At 48.9% G+C, this 26,179-nt stretch overlaps 1 protein-coding gene across 1 annotated transcript in view; it reads left to right on the forward strand.

Annotated features, from left to right (window-relative positions):
* The window catches only part of LOC146808827 (immunity-related GTPase family Q protein-like), a 54,163-nt gene extending 33,952 nt beyond the window's left edge, over window positions 1–20,211 (forward strand). Inside the window, exons 3-4 of the mRNA XM_085615648.1 lie at window positions 1,082–1,675; window positions 16,879–20,211. Of these exons, the coding sequence (XP_085471774.1) occupies window positions 1,082–1,675; window positions 16,879–18,085 (1,801 nt within the window). The 3' untranslated portion in view covers window positions 18,086–20,211. The remainder of the gene's footprint in view (window positions 1–1,081; window positions 1,676–16,878) is intronic.
* The last annotated feature ends 5,968 nt before the right edge of the window (window positions 20,212–26,179 follow it).

Here is a 26,179-nt window from a genome sequence, read left to right on the forward strand (position 1 = left end):
CGCCTTGCTGACTCTTTCTTGTGTATTTCTTTGGGTATGCATGAGAGTCCAAACGTAAGGGTTCTAGATCTGTTCTAGATCTGTTACCACGATTTTCTTGGAGGATCAGGGTTGTCATGTTCTAAGGTTGCACACACATTTGTCACCCTGTATGGTATGGGGTACGGTTGGCGTACTGTGAGCTAACAGTACTGCAGGACTACATATCGTGAGGGTGTGCATGGAATCAGTCTGGCACAATCCTGACGTTTATGTTGTTCAACAAACGCACAGTTTTACAGGAGAGGTACACGCCGTATGACAAAGAGAGCTGGTAGTATGGTGTGTGGTACAGATGGGCAGGAGAGAGAAAGTTAGTGTAGATGGAGGGTGGTTAGTATGGCTATGGAGAGGGTGGGTATTATAGACGAGGATGGGACAGCATGACTAGGCAGTGTGAAACAGGCAGGATGGATATGGATGGGATACACTGGGTGGTACAACTGATTAGGCGTCTAGATGGATGGGGCGACTGGGACAAAAGTCGATTCGATAAGAGTGCAACAGGCATGGAGGACAAAAGTGGACAGGATGCATAGAAGACACCTGCTGGAGGCAGTGTGTATGGGACATAAAGTGACCAGAGAGGATGAATGACAATACTTAATAGTTGGAGAGGAACGGGATGGGCAGGGGGTAGATGGGATGAATAGGTAGGGGGAAATATGGATAAGGATGGATTTAACACATAAGGAGGAGGTACAAGGCATAGGGAGGGAAGTGGAGCTGCAGTCAGAGGGGCAGGATAAATGAGAAATGAGTGGGACTAATAAACAGAGGAGTGCTGTTCCAGAGATTAGACCAGAGTGAGTAGACAAGTCAGCAGTTAATGTGGAGTCCACGGCAGTGCAGAGAGCTTTCCTGGGGTGTAGTGTATTGGAAGCATGTTTTGGGATCTGCAGTTTGGGGATTTCTAGCTGATAGTGAATGTCACATGCTTCCAGACCACCAGCATTTTATCCTGGACCTTTTTCCCTTCTTAATTACAGACACTGAATGTTTTTCTTGTTCGACTTATTATAAACTTTTGCTTATTTAACAGAGCTGAAAAACATGGCAACTGGAAAGGTCTGGAGAGCCAATCGCAAGAGAAGGGAGAAGTCTCCATCGTGGTTGCAGGAGAACAAGGAGCTGGTAAGTCAGCCCTCATCACAGCTATCCTTGAACTACCAGACAGAGACCCAGCAGAAGGGGTCCAGACAAAAACTGATGGCCCAGTGCTTCACATGAACCCGCACCTACCAAACATCCTCTTGTGGGAGCTACAGCTTGACGAGGGACCTACCAGTCATCCTGAGAAGTGGCTGGCAGAAGCCGATATTCTAGTCCTCCTCACTGGCACTAATTTTGAAGCAGGCCAGGTGGACCAAGCCATGAATGTCTTGGAGACAGGAAAACAAGTGTACTTTGCCAGAAGCAAGGTAGACCTTGACCTTCACACCATCAAACGCAAGATGAAGAGTAGATATCACCAGCAGAAAGTCTTGGAGCTTATGAAGAAGATCGGAGTGGAGTACCTGCAGCACCAAGGTGTGACCAGTCCTAAGTTCTTCTTGTTGTCCAGCTATGAGCCCCAGAAGTTTGACTTTCCCATGCTGCAGCAGTGTCTCATGGAAGATGCCAAGAAGTTTGAAAGGTCTGTACTTGTTTATTAGATTGCTCACACAAGCTTGCCATCTTTTGCACTGCCGGCTGTTGACCAACATGGCCGTTGTACCTGCATGCCATGTTGGTAATTACTTTAGCATTGTTGCATGGTTGTTTGTTGTACAACACAGAAGCTCATGGCCAAAGTCAGTCAGCTTTTGTGATTCAAGTTCCTGCTGCCAACCTGTAGTTAGGTCAGAAATGAAAACAAAAAGGGTAAGCAGATGATGGGTTACCTTGCGTAACAACCTCTCAAGTGAATAATAAACAAAATCACACCTCAGACGGGTCTTTAGGAATTACCCATGTGAGCGAACCTACCCGTGCCGGTATGTATGTCAAGGATATTTTTAAACATTTAAGACGTACCCTAACACACCAACCATAGTGCCATGCTTCATCATAGAGTTGTGAGTTGTCTCATGTGCTTGATAGTCTATTAAGGGGTGCATGAGCTAATTGATGGATGTGATGAGCTCCCCTTCTGATGAGGTCAGGGTTTGATGTGAAAATCTAAAAATCCCTTTCAGTAGAACCCTTCCTCTATCATTTATTCAGGGATTTTTTTTACGGTGGAATATTTAAAAAGCCAGAATATTCTAAACTGGAGGTAATAGAACTACTTCCTAGTCCCTCAAGTCAACATGTTTCGGCTGTTCTTATGGCCCCCATTGGGGTCACTGGCCTTCCTCAGGACTGAGATCCCTCAGTGCTGCCACTCTCATCTATATTCATACCCAATCAAAACAAATGTTAAGAGTGATACTCCCTGTGGATGCACCACTGTAGTCAGAGGTGTGGTACCTCAGTTGTAGATGGATATGGCTAAAAGGATGGGCGCCCTGGCGTGCAGTCATACATTTGTCAAGGGTGACATTGGCAAGAAGCCTACTGAGTGACTGCCCCATCTGGATGTAGAGTAAAGTTGGAAACGCCCTCTAATTCTGTAGCACTCTCATCGTATCTCCTCCATCTGAGCCAGATACTATTGCTCTATGGACCACTGGCGGAAGGAACTTGTCCAACAGAGAGAATACTCCATATATTTCGGACCCAGGTCCCCTAGCCTTTTTTTTTACATTTCTTTATTATTATTCCATGCAAGTTCTTCTGGCATCAGTGAAATAAACCACATTTTCTACCTTGACATGAGGTATTTCGAATTTTGCTTGTACTTCTGCAGCTCAACCTAAAGCTGTGCTTCATCTGTTTCAGGCAGTTCTGCTCTGTTTTTGTCCGACTCTTTTGCAGCCTGTAGTTTTTGCTTACAGTCGGCCCCTTCCTAACCTGTGCTGGAATATAATGATGTTGCCTATGGAACCATGTGTAGCAGATGCACTATCAAAGAAGGGTCCAAATGTATCCATCTGCTGGAGACCACTTGTTATTAAGAGAAATCTAGCCCCAGGGATACTTCTATAGAACGTAAGAGCCGCTTACATGGCGGGCTCTACTGACCATTAAAGTCCTGCTCCATCGTTAAAGGCCTGAGCCTTTAACAAGAGAGTGGGCCTTTAATGGCCGTCGAGGCTGCTACGGAGAGTTCTAACGCTATTAGAACTTTCCACCTCCTAGAGGGCAGAATGTTCTAATTTGTAAAACAAAAGCTTCACGGAGCCCGAGTGGATTGAAATCCCCTTGGGCTGTTGCTTCTACATTTGAATCAATTGTAATGACTACGGAAGAGGCAATGCTGACTCTATAGTGCCATTCCCAAATATCAGTAGCGCTGCAATGTTCTGAACTCATTTCAAACTCTGGAGTTGGTTCAGAGGTAGGCCACAGTGCAGATCATGAGCAGAATCAAGTTTAGTGTTAACTCTTCGGCTGCGACTCTGTCATCCACTGCTAGAAGGAATGGCTGTTTCTGTGGCTGGAGTCCATACTGTGACCAGAAATCCACACTTTTCTCAGATTTCATCAATCCTACCAATATCAGAGGATGTTTGAAGAGACGGCAGCTCTTGTCTCATCAGTTAAGAATGCAAGGTCCCAATGGGCCTCCATGAAACACCTCCAGGTTTAGGTGCTTGATTTTTTGACCATTTTCTCTCTTCCAGTCTGCCACTAGTCGAAGGCTAATCAACACTGCATCTGACCTTAATCCTGTGCCGCTGACATGCTTACGTAGCTGCATATTGTTTCCTAGGAGTGAGCTAACGGCTGCTAGGTGGTGGATCATCATAGATGGATACAAACATGTGGTTGCACTACAACTTGTTCACATAACATGAGTCCAAGATCGGGCTTGTAGCTCCTCCCTTAAATCTTCCCTTTATTGAGGAACCCCTGCAGGGGCGTAGCTTGGGCAGTAAGATTGGGGGTGTGTGAGCTTCAGATTTTCCAACAATCACACTGGCATATAAGGTTAACATACATTGTACGACAAGCAGGGCTCATGAGTGGGGTCTGTGGGGCAGGGGAAAGGGAGAGGAATGCGAGTTAGTAGGAGTCCTACGAGAGAAAACACAATATTTTGTAAACAACCTACATTTGTGAGGACTTTCAAAACAGGAGAGAGTGTGTGGCTTTTTGTCTGATCTCGCCATACCCGACTGAAAGCAGCTGTACCCAACTACTTATCCAAAAGTACATTTATTTGGACGGGTGTAACACCCGAAACAATCCCCCCCTGAAGCCACGCCCTGAACATTTGTATAAGGAATGGACCCACTTTGTTGGGAAGCACCGGCTAGAAATGACATAAAGTTGGAAGAGGTGGTCAATGGGTGGGGTAGTAGCTGTTGGAGGCAGCTCCCTGAGGAAAAGAAGAAAGTTACCACATTAAATTAACTCACTGGTCTGAGGTGGGCAGTGACGGTAACTGTCCCTCCTTCTTTGCATGGTTCCAGTTGCCCTGGGTACACCTTAATTAATGGATCTGTCCTTAACCAGATGAGGGCATATTCAATCTCCTATAAGCAGCTGAGCGCTTCTGTTTATTCCACTTGGTATGGTACTCTCGAGACTCAAGAGTCAGTCTACTTAATAACCATCTGTGATTGCCTCTTTAAACATGTCTGTGGCAACCAATTCCACTTGTTTGGCTTCTCTTGGATGATAAAGTTGTAGAGTGCATTCAATTCTCATCGTCCCTCACAGTTATGTTCTTTTCGGTTGTAGGAGAGTAGGGTCTGCTATCCTATGGTCACCCCAAATTTTTGCTTTTTGCTTCACTGGTTTTTGACATATTGAGGCTGTGGGCCTGCCAATCAGACCCCCAGCCTGCTGTTCTCTCTACTAAATTAAAACTATGCACCCTATGTGCATAACCAATTGGAAGTGGATCACCCTGTCAGCCCCTGTACCAGTGTACACTAGGTACCCAGGGCATTGGTGTATCTAAGGCCTGCCAGGGGCTGAAGCATGTATTATGCCACCCCAGGCTTGGCCTAACAAATTTGACACAACTGGCTGATCACTCAGCTGGGGTAAGTTGGTGTAACCACCTCTTACTTAGGTGTAGTATACCTATACCTAACCTTAAATGGGACACCTGGTAACCTATAAGTCACTCCTATGGCAGGCCTTAACAATCCTGAAGGCAGAGTGCTTGGTTCCATGTGAGATGGTGCTCTGGCATGAGCTGAGCCTGTCTGCAGTGGTCGGAACAACTTCCTTCTACTGTTTCCACATATCGTCATACCATATACTCTTAAGTGCATTATGAACCTCGCGGTTAAATGCTAACTTTGGTTTGGCTTTATCAAAACATGTCGAGTAAGGTGTCATACGAATTGGAATACTAACCCCTCGCCAATTCTGGCGACGGGGTTAGCATTCCACCCTTCTAGAGGGACACGACATGTACAGTACCTGAAACCCGGGTAAAATCAGACATAGCCTCAGCTCCACAAAATGGATGCTGCCACCACAGACACAAGTCTGCCCTCCTGCTGCTGGGAGTCCTTCCAGCTTGGGAGGTGTGGACAAAGGGTTTCCTGCCAGGGGAGGTGCATGCACCACCCCAGACAGGATTTTGTGTATTGGTCAGGTAGGGCTCGAAAGAAACCAGACATGCCTGGGGCTCACAAGGAGCCCCGGTGCATATGCCAGTTCAAACCGGTCCTGGGGCACACCAGTCCCGGGCCTGGGGCGAGCTGGACAAAGGATTGGGGGTGTAACCACCCCCCTTCCTGGTCCCACCCTTAGGGAGGGACCTAGCAGGTAGTCCGGCCCCTAGAATCCGCTTAAAGGTAGGAGCTGTGTCCTAAGACTTCAGACATCCTGGAATCAACTTGAAACTAAGAAGAAGACGGGAACTTCGACGCTCTGCCGCACAGAGGACTGAAGCCAATCTCCCCTGTGGTCAGGGAGTGACCACCTTGCTAACGCAAGCACCATCCAGCGAATCAACGTCTGCTTTGCCGCCGCCTCCCGCCGGAGCCCGAGCCCAGAGACTGACAAGACCTGGACCTCCAGACCTCTCACCGCCCGATCCATAGTCCCTGAAAAGAGGAGACCCGTGGAGGCACCGAGACACGTGGAGCCAGCCATCTTGAAACGACCACGACAAGCTGACAAGTGCAACAACCGAGGCTCCCTCCAAGTTGTGCTTTGGGATCTGAGAAGCCCAACCCTCGAGCAGCATCTGCACCAAAGGTGAGCCCTCCAGCATCTCCACGATCTGCGTGGGGCCCTTCTGCATTTTGCCACTCGACGCGCCGAACCGGTTGCTGGCCCGCTGGCTAGTGGCCATCTTGGCGACGAACTTCACGAAATACACCGCTGGTCTGGTTGCTCCAGACTGGCCCTTGCTCCCCTCCAAAGGAGCAGTTCCTCTGACCTTGCTGGTCAGAACCATCAGCTTATTTAATCTCCTACAACAATTGCTTTTGCCAAGGCTTGTTTGCTTCGATCAAGTCGCCGACACCGCCGACAGCGAGAGCCTGCATGGGACAGCTCGTGACTCGACTCCTGGACGTCGTCGACCTTCAGGGACCACGTGGCTGCAGAGACAAGCTACACCTTTCTTCCTGTTTGCACCCGACATCGCCTGGTACCCACCTGGTGCCACGCTGGTCACTGGCTAGTGACTGTGAACACTGTCCCCTCTGCTTACAGGTCTTCAACATCTCCGATCCACTCTTGGATCCACCGCATCTCTTCCGGGGCGACCGCCTGCAGCATCTTTGACTACAGGCTCCATTGAACAGATAGAAGAAACCCGACGCACTTCGACGCCTATGCACCCGCTTCCTGTGGGTGAGGTAAAGCTGGCACTCCGGTGCCCAAGTGTAGAGAATCATCTCTAGTGTCTGTGTTTCCAATCTTAAGTTCCTAGGTCATCCGGAAGATTCCTTTTGCAGTAACTTTGTACTTTTTACGCACCCATTGAAAACCTATGGGAGCTCGCGTGTGACTATTGGCTCTGCACACGCAACCCATGGACCTCCTGGTCACTAACTGAAGTTAGCTCCTTGTAGGCCCAGCGATTCTAGAGGCCCTAGGCCTTTTCCCTTTTCTGTTCGTGGTACTTATACCACTATTTTAGTATATGGTTTGAGCGGCCACCAGGGCCTATCCATATAAAGTGCAACTTCTGTGTATTCTACTGTAATCTTGTTTGACGATTTGTGCTCCTGTGCTCATAAAGAGACTAGGGGTTACTTTGAGAAATAAATACATATATATTTTGAATATATATCTGTGTGGTGTCCTTTCATTGGTATAAAAGGGGGTTGCATTTGGTAAAACAGCTGGCTTAACACGCATCACGAGTTTAGCCTCAAAGACTGCTTAGCCTACGCTACCACTAGGGCAGCTGGTCCGAAAAGGTTGACTTACAACCACACCATAAGGGTTGCTTGGCATGGTACAAGGTGGTCACTTTAACTAGTGAACATCATATACCAGGCCAACTTCTCACATTGGTGAGCAGCGGTTGGATTTGAGCTTGCTGTGTTTTACCATTGTAATCTCTTGGTTACCAATTGAAAGATCACATAGGTACCTGTAGGTACATATAAAACAAGATTAGATATACATAAGTTCTACTGAACTTAGTTGTTTTAGAGCAAAGGGAGTAGCACACCCTGACTACAACTACTAGATAGGTTTAGTAGGTAAACCCAAGTGTAGGTAGATTGCAACACATCCACCCACACTTAAGAGCAATGGCTGGGGCAGAGGGGTCCACTGTACCCATCTCTGTTGAGAGTGACCCCCAGAGGGCACCATCCATCTTTGCTACCCTTAATCAGAATGAGCTCAGGCATTTGGCAACTCTTAGAGGCCTTAAACAGCCCAAGAACCCTACCTCTGCTGAGCTCCGAGAACTCTTACAGAATGATGAAAATCAAAGAGAGCTCAAGAAAGCTTCCCAGTTAGCCCCCTTAGGGACAGGAACAGGAGGCCACCCTTCTGAAGATGCCACTGAGGTACCCCTTTCCAATAGCCATCCCTTAGATGAACACCATACTACAGAGGAGGAAAGTGAGGGGGATACAGATGTGAGTGAGGATGAAGGGAGAACTAGCCCAGTGCCAAGTGTTATACTTGGCCCAGCTAAACTAAGACTATTGGGGACTGACAGTGGGTTTACCCCATTGGATCTCCCCAGTGGGCTTAACACAGGGCTTGGGAGGCAAAGGAATCGCTCAGGCGAATCCAATGCTTCTCATGGCTCTAGAGGCTCTCAAGGTCACTCCAGGAAAAGGATGACCACCCCTCAGAGGAGGGAACATGAGGCCAGAATGCAGGAAGCCCAGTTGAGGATCAGGAAGCAGGAGCTAGAAGTAGCCCTGATGGAAGAAAAACTGAACAAGGCTAGGCAACCTAAAGAGAGTGGGTCTATACCCACTGGTGGCAGCATTGTCCCTAAGGACAAAGTTAGGGTCTTTGATAATAGGAACCTGTCTAAGGTTGTGCCCCCCTACAAAAGTGGGGATGACATCCACAAATGGATAACTGCTCTTGAGAGAGCCTGCAAAGTACAGCAGGTTCCTGAAGACCAGTGGGCAGCAATCCTCTGGCTCTCCTTTGAAGGAAGAGGCAGAGACAGACTCCTCACTGTTAGAGAAGAGGATGTCAGAAACTACAGAGTCCTGAAGAGTGTCCTAGTTGATGGGTTAGGCTTAACCACTGAACAGTACAGGTTAATGTTCAGAGACACCCAAAAGACACAGACTCAGGACTGGTCTGAATACATTGAATGTGCCACTAAGGCTTTGGAGGGTTGGTTGCTGGGAAGTAAGGTATCTGATTTTACAGGATTGTATAATTTGATGATGAGAGAACAGATTTTAAATAACTGTCAAAACCAGCAACTGCATCAACACTTGGTTGACTCTGATCTGACCTCTCCCCAAGAATTGGGAAAGAAGGCAGACAAATGGGTCAGAACCAGGGTTAAGCAAAAGAACCAGAACCAGGGCCAAGGGGGTGATCAGAAGAAAACAGACCAAAAGGGTGGAGATCAGAAACCTAAAGACCAGAAGTCTTCAACAGGGCCCCAAACTACTGCTAAGGAGGGTGGGTCCCAACAGTCCAAAAAGAAGAAAGAAGGTCAAAAGAAACCCTGGTGCAATCATTGCAAAAATACAACTCACTGGACTAGTGATTGCAAAAAGGGTGGAGCCCCCAACACTGTTGCCCCTAAGGCACCTGCTCCCAGTACTACTGTTAGCAGTGTTGGTCCCCAGACAAAGGGTGTAGTGGGAATCACTATGGGAACTGAAGGAGATTCTGACTTAGACAGAACCCTGACACAGGCAGTCCTGATCTGTGATGGGGACATTGACTTGTCCCTGACTGTGAGCCCCAGTAATCTGGGCAAGTACAGACAGACTCCTTTAATTAACGAAAAAGTGGCTCAAGCCTACAGGGACACATGTGCCAGTGTCACTATGGTGACACCAGGCTTTGTGGATCCTGGACAGTACATACCAGGTGAGAATTACCTGGTGACCAATGCCAGCAATGCCACTACTTCACATAGTGTGGCAGTTGTTAACTTCTCATGGGGAGGGGTAACTGGCCTCAAAAGGGTTGTGGTTAGTGCAGACCTCCCAGTAGAATGTTTGTTGGGCAATGACCTAGAGAGTTCTCTATGGTCAGAAGTGGAGTACAGGACTCATGCAGAGATGTTAGGTATATCATCACATGTCCTTGCTGTGACCAGGTCACAGGCCAAAAAGTGCCTCACTGAACCACAGGTCTTGGATCCTGGAACAATGGACCAAGCACCTACCAAGAAGAAGAACAGGAGGGTCAAGGCTGTGCCTTCCCCCCTGCCTCAGAGTGGTGATCAGCCTTCCCAGGAAGATGATCTAGAGGACCCTGAAGGAACTGTCCCTGAAGAGCTTGAACCTGATCAGGTTGAGTTTCTGGGGACAGGGGGACCTTCAAGGGCTGACTTGAGGCAGGCTCAGTTATCCTGTCCCTCTCTTGAACCCCTCAGACAGCTGGCTGCTGCTGAGGCTGCTGGGAATGCTCAAGGTACCCATAAAGTGTATTGGGATGAAGGGCTCCTTTATTCAGAGGCTAGAGACCCCAAGCCTGGTGCTACCAGGAGGTTGGTTATACCTCTGCAATTTAGGGGCTTCCGTCTTACCTTGGCCCATGATATTCCTTTAGCAGGACACTTAGGCCAGAATAAGACCTGGGACAGACTTGTCCCTCACTTTCACTGGCCTCACATGAATGAAGATACAAAGGAGTTTTGTCGCTCCTGTGTTACCTGCCAAGCCAGTGGCAAATCAGGTGGCACAACAAAGGCCCCCCTAATACCACTACCTGTGGTGGGGTCCCCTTTGAAAGAGTGGGAATAGACATAGTGGGTCCCATGGATCCTCCCACTGCATCTGGGCACAGATTTATACTGGTGGTAGTGGATCATGCCACCAGGTATCCAGAGGCAATTCCCCTTAGGACCACTACAGCACCTGTTGTGGCCAGGGCCCTGCTGGGAGTATTCTCCAGAGTGGGGTTTCCTAAGGAGGTAGTATCTGACAGAGGTACCAACTTTATGTCAGGATACTTGACAGCTATGTGGAAGGAATGTGGTGTCAACTACAAGTTCACCACCCCTTATCACCCACAATGCAATGGGCTTGTTGAGAGATTCAACAAGACCCTAAAGGGTATGATCAAAGGATTACCTGAAAAGCTCAGGCGAAGATGGGACATCCTTCTACCCTGCCTTCTGTTTGCTTACAGAGAGGTCCCACAAAAGGGGGTTGGCTACAGCCCCTTTGAATTGTTGTTTGGGCACCCTGTAAGAGGCCCACTGTGTTTAGTGAAGGAAGGATGGGAGTTACCTCTCAAAAAGCCTAAACAAGACATAGTGGACTATGTACTTGGTCTCCGCTCCCGGATGGCTGAGTATATGGAGAAGGCATCCAAAAACCTTGAGGCAAGCCAGGCCTTACAGAAAGCTTGGCATGACCAAAAGGCTGTCTTGGTTGAGTTTCAGCCAGGACAGAAGGTATGGGTGTTGGAGCCAGTGGCCCCAGCAGCACTCCAAGACAAATGGTCTGGACCCCATACAATCCTGGAAAAGAAGGGAGAGGTCACCTACTTGGTAGACCTAGGAACTCCCAGGAGTCCCCACAGGGTACTCCATGTTAACAGGCTTAAAGCATATGTTGACAGGGCAGACATGGGCTTGCTCCTGGCTACAGATGAGGGACAGGAGGAAGAGAGTGACCCTCTCCCAGACCTGTTGTCTCAGAACCCTGAAGATGGCTCAGTTGAAGGAGTGACCCTTGGAGGCAACCTCACTGCCCATCAGCAGACTGAATGTAGACAGGTTCTACAATCATTTTCACATATGTTTTCCTTGATACCTAGTCAAACTGACTGGTGTACCCATGTGGTGGACACTGGTGACAGTCTGCCTGTAAAGAACAAGCTTTACAGACAACCTGACCACGTCAGGGACTGTATAAAGGCTGAGGTACATAAAATGCTGGAATTAGGTGTCATTGAACCCTCAGAGAGCCCCTGGGCTAGCCCAGTGGTTCTGGTCCCCAAACCTCACACCAAAGATGGCAAGAGAGAGATGAGGTTCTGTGTGGACTACAGGGGTCTCAATGCTGTCACCAGGACAGATGCAAAACCTATTCCAAGGGCAGATGAGCTCATAGACAAACTAGCTTCTGCACAGTTTTTGAGCACATTTGACTTAACAGCTGGCTATTGGCAAATCAGATTAGCTGAGGAGTCCAAGGCCAAAACAGCATTCTCAACCCCAGGTGGGCATTATCAGTTTGTGGTGATGCCCTTTGGTCTGAAGAATGCACCTGCCACCTTCCAAAGGCTGGTGAACCAAGTCCTTACTGGGTTGGATGACTTTTGCGCAGCATATCTTGATGACATTGCTGTCTTTAGCTCCACCTGGGAGGATCACCTGATCCACCTGAAGAAGGCTCTTGAGGCTCTGCAAAGGGCAGGCCTCACTATCAAGGCTACTAAGTGCCAGATAGGGCAGAGTAAGGTTGTATATTTGGGCCACCTTGTAGGTGGAGGCCAAGTTCAACCACTGGAGAGTAAGATACAATCCATAAAGGACTGGTCCCCTCCAACCACCCAGACTCAAGTTCGAGCTTTCTTGGGCTTGACTGGGTACTACAGGAAGTTTGTTAAGAACTATGGGTCCATAGTGACTCCTCTTAATGATCTGACATCCAAGAAGATGCCCAAAAAGGTTCAGTGGACAGTAAGCTGTCAAAAGGCATTTGATGACCTGAAGGAGGCCATGTGCTCTGCACCTATCCTGAAAAGTCCTGACTACTCCAAAGAGTTTATTGTCCAAACAGATGCTTCTGAGTTGGGTGTGGGAGCTGTGCTGTCACAACTTAATGTAGATGGTCAAGACCAACCCATTGCTTTTATTAGCAGAAGGTTGACCCCCAGAGAAAAGAATTGGTCAGTTATTGAGAGGGAGGCCTTTGCTGTGGTGTGGGCCCTGAAGAAGCTGAGGCCATACTTGTTTGGCACTCACTTCAAGATTCAGACCGACCATAAGCCCCTCTTGTGGCTAAATCAGATGAAGGGTGAAAATCCCAAACTGCTTAGGTGGTCCATTTCCCTACAGGGTATGGACTTTACAGTGGAGCACCGGCCAGGTACTGTCCATGGGAATGCAGATGGTCTCTCCAGGTACTTCCACTTAGGACATGAAGACGAGACTGGTCAAGGCTAGTTTAATGTCCCAGCGTTTGGGGGGGGGGGGTTGTGTAGGAGAGTAGGGTCTGCTATCCTATCGTCACCCCAAATTTTTGCTTTTTGCTTCACTGGTTTTTGACATATTGAGGCTGTGGGCCTGCCAATCAGACCCCCAGCCTGCTGTTCTCTCTACTAAATTAAAACTATGCACCCTAGGTGCATAACCAATTGGAAGTGGATCACCCTGTCAGCCCCTGTACCAGTGTACACTAGGTACCCAGGGCATTGGTGTATCTAAGGCCTGCCAGGGGCTGAAGCATGTATTATGCCACCCCAGGCTTGGCCTAACAAATTTGACACAACTGGCTGATCACTCAGCTGGGGTAAGTTGGTGTAACCACCTCTTACTTAGGTGTAGTATACCTATACCTAACCTTAAATGGGACACCTGGTAACCTATAAGTCACTCCTATGGCAGGCCTTAACAATCCTGAAGGCAGAGTGCTTGGTTCCATGTGAGATGGTGCTCTGGCATGAGCTGAGCCTGTCTGCAGTGGTCGGAACAACTTCCTTCTACTGTTTCCAGATATCGTCATACCATATACTCTTAAGTGCATTATGAACCTTGCGGTTAAATGCTAACTTTGGTTTGGCTTCATCAAAACATGTCGAGTAAGGTGTCATACGAATTGGAATACTAACCCCTCGCCAATTCTGGCGACGGGGTTAGCATTCCACCCTTCTAGAGGGACACGACATGTACAGTACCTGAAACCCGGGTAAAATCAGACATAGCCTCAGCTCCACAAAATGGATGCTGCCACCACAGACACAAGTCTGCCCTCCTGCTGCTGGGAGTCCTTCCAGCTTGGGAGGTGTGGACAAAGGGTTTCCTGCCAGGGGAGGTGCATACACCACCCCAGACAGGATTTTGTGTATTGGTCAGGTAGGGCTCGAAAGAAACCAGACATGCCTGGGGCTCACAAGGAGCCCCGGTGCATATGCCAGTTCAAACCGGTCCTGGGGCACACCAGTCCCGGGCCTGGGGCGAGCTGGACAAAGGATTGGGGGTGTAACCACCCCCCTTCCTGGTCCCACCCTTAGGGAGGGACCTAGCAGGTAGTCCGGCCCCTAGAATCCGCTTAAAGGTAGGAGCTGTGTCCTAAGACTTCAGACATCCTGGAATCAACTTGAAACTAAGAAGAAGACGGGAACTTCGACGCTCTGCCGCACAGAGGACTGAAGCCAATCTCCCCTGTGGTCAGGGAGTGACCACCTTGCTAACGCAAGCACCATCCAGCGAATCAACGTCTGCTTTGCCGCCGCCGCCTCCCGCCGGAGCCCGAGCCCAGAGACTGACAAGACCTGGACCTCCAGACCTCTCACCGCCCGATCCACAGTCCCTGAAAAGAGGAGACCCGTGGAGGCACCGAGACACGTGGAGCCAGCCATCTTGAAACGACCACGACAAGCTGACAAGTGCAACAACCGAGGCTCCCTCCAAGTTGTGCTTTGGGATCTGAGAAGCCCAACCCTCGAGCAGCATCTGCACCAAAGGTGAGCCCTCCAGCATCTCCACGATCTGCGTGGGGCCCTTCTGCATTTTGCCACTCGACGCGCCTAACCGGTTGCTGGCCCGCTGGCTAGTGGCCATCTTGGCGACGAACTTCACGAAATACACCGCTGGTCTGGTTGCTCCAGACTGGCCCTTGCTCCCCTCCAAAGGAGCAGTTCCTCTGACCTTGCTGGTCAGAACCATCAGCTTATTTCATCTCCTACAACAATTGCTTTTGCCAAGGCTTGTTTGCTTCGATCAAGTCGCCGACACCGCCGACAGCGAGAGCCTGCGTGGGACAGCTCGTGACTCGACTCCTGGACGTCGTCGACCTTCAGGGACCACGTGGCTGCAGAGAAAAGCTACACCTTTCTTCCTGTTTGCACCCGACATCGCCTGGTACCCACCTGGTGCCACGCTGGTCACTGGCTAGTGACTGTGACCACTGTCCCCTCTGCTTACAGGTCTTCAACATCTCCGATCCACTCTTGGATCCACCGCATCTCTTCCGGGGCGACCGCCTGCAGCATCTTTGACTACAGGCTCCATTGAACAGATAGAAGAAACCCGACGCACTTCGACGCCTATGCACCCGCTTCCTGTGGGTGAGGTAAAGCTGGCACTCCGGTGCCCAAGTGTAGAGAATCATCTCTAGTGTCTGTGTTTCCAATCTTAAGTTCCTAGGTCATCCGGAAGATTCCTTTTGCAGTAACTTTGTACTTTTTACGCACCCATTGAAAACCTATGGGAGCTCGCGTGTGACTATTTGCTCTGCACACGCAACCCGTGGACCTCCTGGTCACTAACTGAAGTTAGCTCCTTGTAGGCCCAGCGATTCTAGAGGCCCTAGGCCTTTTCCCTTTTCTGTTCGTGGTACTTATACCACTATTTTAGTATATGGTTTGAGCGGCCACCAGGGCCTATCCATATAAAGTGCAACTTCTGTGTATTCTACTGTAATCTTGTTTGACGATTTGTGCTCCTGTGCTCATAAAGAGACTAGGGGTTACTTTGAGAAATAAATACATATATATTTTGAATATATATCTGTGTGGTGTCCTTTCATTGGTATAAAAGGGGGTTGCATTTGGTAAAACATCTGGCTTAACACGCATCACGAGTTTAGCCTCAAAGACTGCTTAGCCTACGCTACCACTAGGGCAGCTGGTCCGAAAAGGTTGACTTACAACCACACCATAAGGGTTGCTTGGCATGGTACAAGGTGGTCACTTTAACTAGTGAACATCATATACCAGGCCAACTTCTCACATCGGTTGATATATTTTTGGTATTTCTCGAGGCGTTCCTCAGTTACCATCCCGAGACCCCTTTTGGATCTTTTTTTTAATAATAAACTAACTTAGATTCTTACACTTTTTTCATTATGACTGTGTCTGTCTTACCTTAAGCGACCCCAAAGGAAATACTCCTTATAAACACGTTCACGAGGCTGGAATTTCATGCAAGGCAGAATTTGCAGGTGCTTGGGAACCAATGCTCACCAAGGCCCTGCCTGCATTGGTAGTTCTAGGTCAAGATATGCCAACTCAGCTTAGCTCTTGGGATGTGTCAGATGCTTAATGGGCCAGTTTATAGCTCTATGATGTGCTATGAAGCACAAAAAGGTTTCCAAGTAAAGCATTTCCAGATGTATTTTGTTTTCCTAGCAAAGCATAAGGATGGTTCCACTTGGAGAACTGCATCCATCTCATGGACGTTTCTATCGCTGACATGTGTGAGGCGGCTCCATGGGGCTCTGAGCATCTTTATGCATAGCAATACCTGCTGAATTTGTATGTTCACCACTAGACTGAATTGCCTGAACATAGAGGAGAGGGGAGTGTGGGATGAAAATGGGCAAGTAGGAGGGATGCATTGTCATACAGGTTGAGAGTTTAAGTGGCGGGTGAAAGCTGGCTGCTAATGGTGACAGTTTCACAAGCTGGTGATAGGAGATGGCCTACAGGCTAAGAGTACAGGAGTAATTGATGTGAACTCGTAGTGCTCAAAGGCTGTGTAATTGGAATATGACCTAATACAACACAGTGATAACAGTGGCACTTGCAGTCTTTTTTTTTGCAAAAACAATTTTTATTGCATTACTCAAGCACAGTTGTCATCTACAATCAGGACAGTGGCCGCCACCTGCTTATATAACCCATGTCCAAGTACAATCCGAGCCACTTCCAACTACCAATGCACTGTCCCCCAACCCTCCCCTGAACAAACGCGCCCTCCCTCCACCCCCATGTCATGGCACTTGCAGTCTTACAGGAAGATTTTGGGCTCTCCCTATTTGAGGCCTCTAGTGCCTAAGTTGCAGAAGGAATACAGAGACTTAGAGCCTGCGGTCACAGAGATCGTAACAAGAACTCGTTTCTTAGGGTATCTAGTCGATTCCATTGCATTTCTGGGGCCGGGTTAACAAGTTTGGGGTCAGGCAATAAATGTTTGTTAAACGTAACTACTAGAAACCAAGCCATTCTTACTGTTTTCCTGTCTCTATTCTGCTTATGTCTTCCAAACAGGTTAAAGCGATCTGTCCAGTCGGGCTTTGAAGTCATTGGTGACAAAGAGATTGCCGAGATCCAGGCTGCCTTTGAAAGCGGTGGACTGGCCGGGGTGGTCAGCCTGATCCAGTCGAGTCTGGACGCACTACTGGACACCAAGCTGAACATTGCTGTGACCGGAGAGTCAGGCAATGGGAAGTCTACGTTTGTTAACTCCCTTCGCGGTCTTCAAGACGAAGATGAAGGGGCAGCACCAGTAGGAGTTGTAGAGACGACAATGAATCCTACTCCATACCCTCTACCAAAGTACTCAAACGTCACAATTTGGGACCTCCCTGGCATTGGAACTCCAAACTTCACAGTTGAAAACTACCTGGAACAGGTGAATTTTCACACCTATGATTTCTTCATCATTTTGGCTTCGGAGCGATTCAAAGAGAACCACGTAATGCTGGCCAAGGAGATAGCCAAGCAAGGCAAGATTTTCTACTTTGTTCGCACTAAGATCGATAATGATGTGATGTCACAAATGAAGAGCAGGAAGCAGCCCGCAATGGAGGATGCCATGCTGGAGGAGATCCGTAAGGACTGTGAGGAGAACCTCAAGAAGGCAGGCTTGCCAAGGTCAAAGGTGTTCCTCATTTCCAGCTTTGAGCTAGACAAATACGACTTCCAAAGGCTGCTGGAGGAACTGGAGATTGAGCTACCTGGGCACAAGCTCCGTGCGTTCCTCATCTCCCTTCCCAACATCTCCCAGAACATCATCCAGAAGAAGAAGGTGCTCCTGGGCCAGGAGATCTGGAAGGTGGCTTTGTTGGCCAGTGTCGCAGCTGTGGTACCCGTCCCTGGCCTAGGCTTTGCCTGTGACGCCTCCCTCCTGTTGGCCCGGCTGACCACCTACCGGAAGGACTTTGACCTGGATGACCTTTCCCTGGCACGCTTGGCTGAGCGGAGCGGCAAGCCCCTGTACGCTTTAAAATCACAGATCCAGAGTCCGTTGGGAAAGAAGATTGACTGGGACCTGGTGGTGAAACTTCTGCACAAGGCCACTGGCAGCGGGCTGGAGGTGGTGCACCTCTTCCTTCACAAGGTTCCCATCTTTGGAACAGTGGCCGCCGGGAGCATCGCGTTCCGGGCCACCTATGCCATGTTGGGCCAGTGCCTCGAGGACCTGGCTGCTGATTCCCAACGAGTTCTCATTAAGGCCTTGGAAACAGAACTGTGAAAAATCTTGGAATCCTGATGGCATCCTTAGTAGCCACACCGAGCTCCTCACCCAGGAGTGAGCGAGCGTCCAATTAATTCAATCTAGAACCTCCCACATACTAGCTGGTTATATGTGCGCATGTGCCTCCCGGTGTCCTGCCTAGGACTGTTCAGCTCGTCCACTGTATTTGTGCTTCAGACAAAGGCTCAGTCCTTACAATAGCTTAATTATTTTTTTAGCACCTTCATGAATCACCCAGAGCTAATAGTGTACATATTTACTCTTAATAAAAAACATAATTCAAAGTGTAGATGATGGAAATAAATTGTAGTAAAATGTAAGTAAAGTGCATTTGTGGTTGGGGGGACGAGGCAGGTCAGAGTTATGGGGATTGGAGAGAACTAGTAAATAGACAGGTTGTTGGTGAACATTGGCAGACGAGGCCAAGGCGAGATGGACTGCTGGGGGGAGGAAGTTTAAGGCTCCAGGTAGAGCGCCAGAGGACACCTAGGGCATGGGCATAGATTTCCATTCATAGGATGTCTGTGCTGCCAATGGAGACAAGTCCACAGCATGTGGCAAGTCACGTTGTTGGCCTAATTTCATTTAATTGCTTTGAAGATACTGGTTACGGTGGCACCAGGACAAAATCTCTTATTTACACTGGGCAGGGTTTCAATTACCAGCCAGGATCCTGGATTCTGTCATTGGGCGCCTGTTGGGCAATGGAGTGGAGGCCGGCCTCATGAGACGTGAAGATGGTCCCTGCTTTTGTTGGTGACCGCCAAGATCTGGTGCATTTTATTCAAGTGCCACTATAAACTAAGGGGTGAGTAACCCTCAGTACAACTGGTGCTGCACTGCACTACTCCAGCCTGTATGCATCGTGGAGATGTGCGAATAGAACTACGATTGGCCTGCAGGTTTTTACACCTTGGTGGGATGAAATCTTGAGTGCCTCTGCCTGAGAGTCAATGAGTGACCTGCACGGGGAGCACAGCTCTCTGCCCTGAGCTGACTATATTCACTGATATAGTTGCATTTAGGAAAGCAGAACACAGACTGGGGGTGGACCGAGAGGGGCATGCATTTTGGAACTCCAAAGTCCTGAGAGGTGTGATTAGAACTGGGGTCAGGGGTAAAAGGGTTCGGAAAGTTAGAGCCCTAATAAGGAAGTGGCCCTCAATGAGTCTAGATGAATTTGCCAGTAGATTTCACAAAATACGGATCTGCGTAGCCTTGTGTGTGTATAGGTGCTCCATACATAAGATGTGGCGCTCACCTGTGTCGATGACGGTGCGGTACTGCGGCACTCACCGCCTTTATAATGAGTAGTTTGTAATATCCAGACCTTGTGCACACGGGCCGCCTAACGCATACCGTGGCCAATAGATCCATCCTTATAGTTGCCCCACCTGGTGCTGGTGGCTATTCACTATACCACTGGTTCTCAAAGAACTTTGCGCCACCCACAACGACTTTCTGCCCTACAATGCTAATTTTCTCTCTTGCTGACTTCTTCCGTTCAGTCTCGTGCACCCAGTTTTCTCTCTCTCCTCAGGAAACCCACTTCCCTCCTAACCTGAGTTCCCACTAGCTGTCGCCCAATAGTTTGCCCCGGTGCACAAGTGTGATGCTCGAATGTGTGTGAATATTGAGTTTTCGTGGGTGCACACCGGTAGTATGTATTTGCCCAGATTCACATGCACTGCTTTTATTCGTACCTGAAAACCACGATGCATTGTTTTTCCACTCTTCTTGAAAATCTCACATAATTAAGTGTAGAAAACAGAGCGGGGGTACTCAAATTCTAACTTATTGTAATTTATTCTGTATAGTACGCAGTGGGCGGGTTTTCTGACTGTACGTTTACCTGCTACAACTATAAAATGAGTTCACATAATTTGAAAATGTAAAGAGAATCTCCTTATTGTGTTTGACAAATATTTTGATATTTATTTTAATTCCTTGCTCAAGCTGGGCCCAGACGCACCACCAGTGACCGCTAAGCAGTGTGTAGCACGACAGGTGTGCTGTAGATGTGGACAGAGACTTTCAATGTCCTCTAAGTTTGTCATTTTACTATTAAATATATATATCTAAATGCAAATTAAATGAAGGTATGATTAAAATATGGACTTGTAGTAATAGTTGTGTGTGAATTTTTTCCCTTTGGGAAGGAGTTCGGGGGGAGGGGGGATAGAAAGCTCATGAAAGTATTGCATTACGGGCACCTGTGCATGATGGGTGCTACTGTACAATATGACTATGGTTATTGAATTGCGTAATTGTATGTCTTTTGTCTTCTTGTTCCCCCACAGGCGGAATTTTTCTCGCACATAAAGAAGGGAGATAAGTATACTCCCCATTATATATTTTATGCACGGAGGTTACAGCTTTCTGTTCCTTCAAAACAATATATAGGATTACTTTCGGTCAACGCCAGGGAGGGAATCCTTGTTGTGCCCTGATGAAAGCCCTGGACCTATAAGGCCAATTTTTCTGGGCTGAAACGTGTTGGCAGATTACTAGGATCATAGGACCATAACTCCAAAAAAGACCCGTGTTTTATTACTTTTTTAATATCCACTACATCCCCGAGAATAAAAGAGATACCTGGGGAACGAAGTAGGATTTTTATCTTTAAGTCCCCCTGACCTACATCTCCTAAGAGCTCCCTGAAATATGCTCGAGCCCACCCTGACATTTAGGAGTCAGGGTGAACCCGATGATGAAGTATGACACCAATAGGGTGTGTGAGGGTTAAATAACAAAAAGGAAATGCTTCCTCTCCGCATATTGCGGTGTACGCCACGTAGGGTTTTGTTCCTTCTAGAGCTCCATTGTGTCTGGATACAATTGTGGGAGTACATTACTAATTGGGAGGAGGTATCCACGTCCTAACCTCTCCTACCCCTTGATTGCCGGTGGAGGGATCTCCACTGACAGTTGTAGTTTACGGGATAGAAAGCTCCACATATGCAGGAGCGGCTCCATTAGAGCAGAAGAGCGTCGCCCCATTAAAAAATGGCCCCAGAGCTAGAAAATAAAATGGTAATAAAGTTTATTTATTACCATTTTATTTTTCACCAACCTGCCCTGAACCAAGTGCCAGGACGGGGCGGGGCCATTGCTGCTGAGTGGCAGCAGTGAGCTGTGCACTTAAGTCTAAAGTGCACGTCATTTTGCCCAGCTGCCTTGTGGCAGCCAGCCTTACATGCACATTTTAAACCTCTAAACCAGCTGTCTAGGACAGCTGGGTTAGAGAAAACACTGGCCTCCACTGCTCTTAAGAACACCGAGAGAGGATGCTCTCTCCAATCCTGGTGCTTGTCTCATGCTGGTTAACAGCATGAGAGCAGCGCCAGTATTGGTTAGAGGAGGTGGCTGGGTACTGCGTTGCAGCCTCGAGAAGACTAGAACACCCAAGCGATGAGGACGTCGTGCAGTAAGCCAGGAAGGTAAGTGCCCATTTCTTTTATTTTAGTACCACCTATTTGCCCACCCACCACTCTCTGTACATGCCAGCCGCCATTGCACATATGGCAAGGACAGAATCTGCTTTGTGTCCAAATTAGTCACTGTGTAACCATTCGCAGATCAGCAACCCTGCTGCACTCCCTCATGGCCTGAAGCCGCAGGCTGAGGGTAGGAAGGGAAACTCATAAGGTGAAAGAAGATAAACGTGTTAAAGGGTGACAGTGGGGCATCCCAGTGCTGGGCTGTAGGTGGTGCTTGGGTCTGCAGATTACTCTGGTGTAAGAGACTTGGGCAGTGAAGTACAATGATTTAGACGGCCATCCACACCTAGGAGACAGGCCATCAAAATGCTGACTTCCAAGGCAGCTATCTTAGAGAAGTGACATATGTGCACAATGAGCATCATGTGAGGAGGAACTCAAGGTAAACAGCAGCCAGGTTGCCACATAACTCGCCGAGTTGCCTGCTGAAACCTTCCCACACCTCTGTACCAATTAGAGTGAAAGGGGATCCGGAGTCAGCCATCACTTTGACATGCACCCTTGACACACCAATAATACAATAGGGTTTTTTGACATTTCCTTGACTATATTAAATCATGGAGCTACTAATATTAGCTCTGTGCACAAAACTATTTCCTCATCACTAGTGCAAGATGCTTTACACACATTTCAAACAACTGAATTGATCACTTTAGGTAAACGGCTAGCATTAGATCTACACACTTTTACAAAATGCCCCTTATGATTACACTTAAAACAATATTTTTCTAAGGCAGGACAATGTCTGGCATTCCCTAAATTAGATTTACTGCCACATTCGAAACAGCGAAAACCATTTTGTCCTGTGTTTTTTCCTGTCAGGTGCAGATTTCTTCTTGTTCAATTTCTGGGGTTCCTCATTAATTTGGCTTCTATGTCTATCCTGTAATTAATTGATCTTGGATACTTCAGCTCCTCGATATAGAAATGTTGTAGTACTCTCTTAATCGCCTTTTCCAAATGTAAATGTGTTGTGGTTACCAATATCTCTTGAACTTTTCTGTTATGACTGTCCCACTAGTTCGCACATAAACAAATGCCGAAAAGAAGTCCTAAGTGCCTGTATGTCGCGCTGCACAACAAGCATCGATGCAAAGCCATGATGCTCACTGTATGCAGACATGTAGGTTACAGGAAAAGGAAACTCCTCCTTTAATTGCTGCATGGGCTCACCGGTCCCACGCAGGAAAGTCTATCTCCTCATACTTAGGAGTTACACTTAAAAGATATAGGGCCTCATGTAGGTAAATAAATTTTACCGGTTCTTAAATACCGAGCCGTACCGAATCGGTAAATTAGAATCGGTAAGTTATATGTAGGTAAAAATTCGGTAACAGTTACCGATTCGGTAACATTCGGTAAATACGAATCGGAATTCACCGATTCGGTAAATACCGAGGTGATAATTACCGATTCGGAAAATACCGAGGTGGTATCTACCGAATCGGAAAATACCGAGGTGGTATCTACCGATTCGGAAAATACCGAATCGGTACGTACGGATTCGGTAAATAACATCACATGACTTGACGAAACAGCTAATCCTGTGCAACGACAGCCCACCCAACCAGGAACTGCCCACACCCAGGCAGGTGTACACAATTAGCCGAAGTGGCCACACCCAGGCAGGTGTACATAATTAGCCGACCCTGGAGAGGCCTGGAGTGCAGAGGAGAGGCAGGGAGCAGTTGCATGTGCGAGCGGGAAACGAACAGCATGTCCAGCCAGAGAACACAGAAAGACGGAGGGGAAAGGAGGAGGAAGCTCAAATTCAGCCCCAAGGAACTCCAGGTGCTGGTGGAGGAGGTGGTGAAGCAGCACCAGAAGCTGTTTGGGAGGCAATCCCTGCAAGTGCCTGAGGCCGAAAAGCGCAACATATGGCTGGCCATCCAGGCGCAGGTCAATGCTGTGGGAGTGACCCACAGGGACATTGAGGTCCTCAAAAAGCGCTGGTATGACCTGAGGATTGTGACCAAGAGGAAGATGGGCGACATCCAGAAGGAGGCCAGCCAGACCGGAGGTGGAACCAACAGGGCACCTGCCCTCACCGAACTGGAGGAGCTGGTGGCGGCCACACTCGAGCAAGAGAGCGTCGTGGGTCTTGGGGACGCCGACAGCTCTGCCAGAGCCGCAACTCACCAAGGTAAGACGAAAGCACAGCAATGTAGCCTCCCCTACCCCTATCCCACATCCCCCATTGTGAAACGAGAATCACACTGCAGTCCACACGTGTCAGTGCAGACAGGCAATGCATTCCGGGAGATGTAGTCAGGGCAACACTAACCATGACGTAAATGTCACAGGGCAACAAGGCATGTCACGCACTCGAGGCACAAGGAGACAGAGGACAGATTGGAATGTGAAATGATTTATTGTGACGCTTGCAATGCAGCCCTTCGGGGACACTGAGCCAATGTTGTTTTTCTGTCCACAGATGTGACATCATGCAGTACAGGGCATGCTGCAGGGGAGACGGCACACCGGCCACAAAAATCACCTCTAGCCAGCACGAGTTCAGACCAGGGAGCAGGCCCACTTGCAGCCGCACCACCTACGCAGCCAGCCTCGCCGCACACAGAGCCAGCATCACCTCACCGAGAGCCAGCATCACCACCACCAGAGCCAGCATCGCCACTCATGTTCGATTCACCGGCCACATCTCCGCTTGCAGGTGTGAGAATGAGGAGGCGTCCAGCAGCCAGGCTACGAGCCTTAGACACCTCGTCAGACGACAGCATGGGCCCAGAAGACCGCACCGGGCCCCAGGAAGGGAGCCATCCCACTGTGCCCCACACCTCACAGGCAGCACAGACGGGAGCAAGAGGGCGCCGCAGGTCGCGTGTCCAGAGTCCACCAGCACCCACTGACGGCCATGGTGTCTTCTTGGGGCTCGAGGGCCAAATGTTGAAGCAACAGCGCCTGCAATCAAAGGCAGTTATGTCAGTCCAGAGGCACATGCGGGTGATGAAGACAAGCTTAGTCAACATGGACACAAACATTGGCGGCATGGCTGCGGGCATTCGGGACATGTCCCAGTCAATCCAGCAGTTGTGCAGCAAATTAGATGCTGACATCGAAGCACGGCGCCGGGAACACCAGCGAAGGGACACTACCAGCAGGGCACTCAACCGTCTGGCAACTGCGACTTCCCTACTTTGCCGGCGCTCTGTGACGATGCAGGAGGGCCTAACACAGTGCTGCAGCGACCTGTCTCGGGGGATGGTGCAGGTGACAAGTGCACTAGGGGTGCTATTGAGTAGTCAGGCGTCGACAACTGCTGCAGGGGATGCTGCGGAGAGCATCGACACCAGCAGCAGCATCACACCCCCCGTCCCCGAAGCACGCAGGAGCAGCAGGCGGCTTGGGGTTGGCTCTAGTGAGGATGCACAGGCCGTGCAATCCACCACTGCAGCGCGTATGCGCAAACATTGATGTGGCCCTGCTTATCCACTTGCCATTGGGTGACGTAACCCTGGACATACTCATTGTATAGATGGCATATTGCCAGATTGGCCTGTTCATGTGTTCATGGCGTGGTGCCACATTAAACTACGTCATGACTTCTCACAACTCGCTGTGTCCCCTCACTTACTCAGAAATAGTTGCATGTGATCTCTGCCCGTCTCTCTCTCCCATCGACTGCAGTTGGCACTCTAGCTGCGCTGCCCTCTGGCTGGCCTGACTCATCCTCGTTGTCCTCAACATATGTTAGTTCCACATCTGTACCTTTTTTCGTGGCAAGGTTGTGCAGCATTGCACAAGTGGCAATTATCTTGCAGCAGGTGATGGGTTTGTACTGGCGTGCGCCTCCGCTCTTGTGGAGGCAGCGGAACCTGCTCTTCAGTAGTCCAAACGTGCGCTCCACCACATTGCGTGTAGATTTGTGGGCCACGTTGTATCGTCTCTCACTCTGGGTTGCTGGGTGTAGGTAGGGAGTGAGGATGAATGACCGGCATGCATATGCACTGTCGCCTGGATGAGTAAAAGGGAACCATCAGTTACATGCCTCTATACACTCTGATTTGCAGGTTTCAAGGGGCGTCACTGTTACTTACCCAGCAGGTATCCCTCTCCGAATTCTCCGGCACTCAGTCGTGTGTATATCCCACTATTCTGGAAGATGTAAGAGTCGTGGGTGCTCCCAGGAAACTTTGCAACAATATCTGTGATGATGTTCCCTGCATCACAGATCACCTGCACATTGATGGAGTGGGTGGACTTCCTGTTCCTGTAGATGTGCTCTGTATCAGCTGGTGGACAGATTGGGATGTGTGTACCATCAATACAGCCGATGACATGGGGGAACTGTGCCATGTGATAAAAGTCTGTTTTTGTTTTCTGCAGTGCAGCCTGTGTGTTTGGGAAGCTTATGTAGTGGTGCATTCTCTGCATCATGGCATCCAGGAACTTCCTGAAGAAACGGGACAGGCAACTCTGGGATACACCACCCACCGCAGCTGTCACCACCTGATAACTGCCGGATGCCAGTAGATGTAGGCTGCAGAGCACCTGCACATGTGGTGGTATGGCGTGCGCCCTTCTTGTTGGCTGGTCCAGGAGTGGGTGCAGGTCCCTTATCAGGTCCATGATG

Source organism: Triturus cristatus, chromosome 7 (assembly GCF_964204655.1).
Source record: "Triturus cristatus chromosome 7, aTriCri1.1, whole genome shotgun sequence".
NCBI classification, from domain to species: Eukaryota; Metazoa; Chordata; class Amphibia; order Caudata; family Salamandridae; genus Triturus; species Triturus cristatus.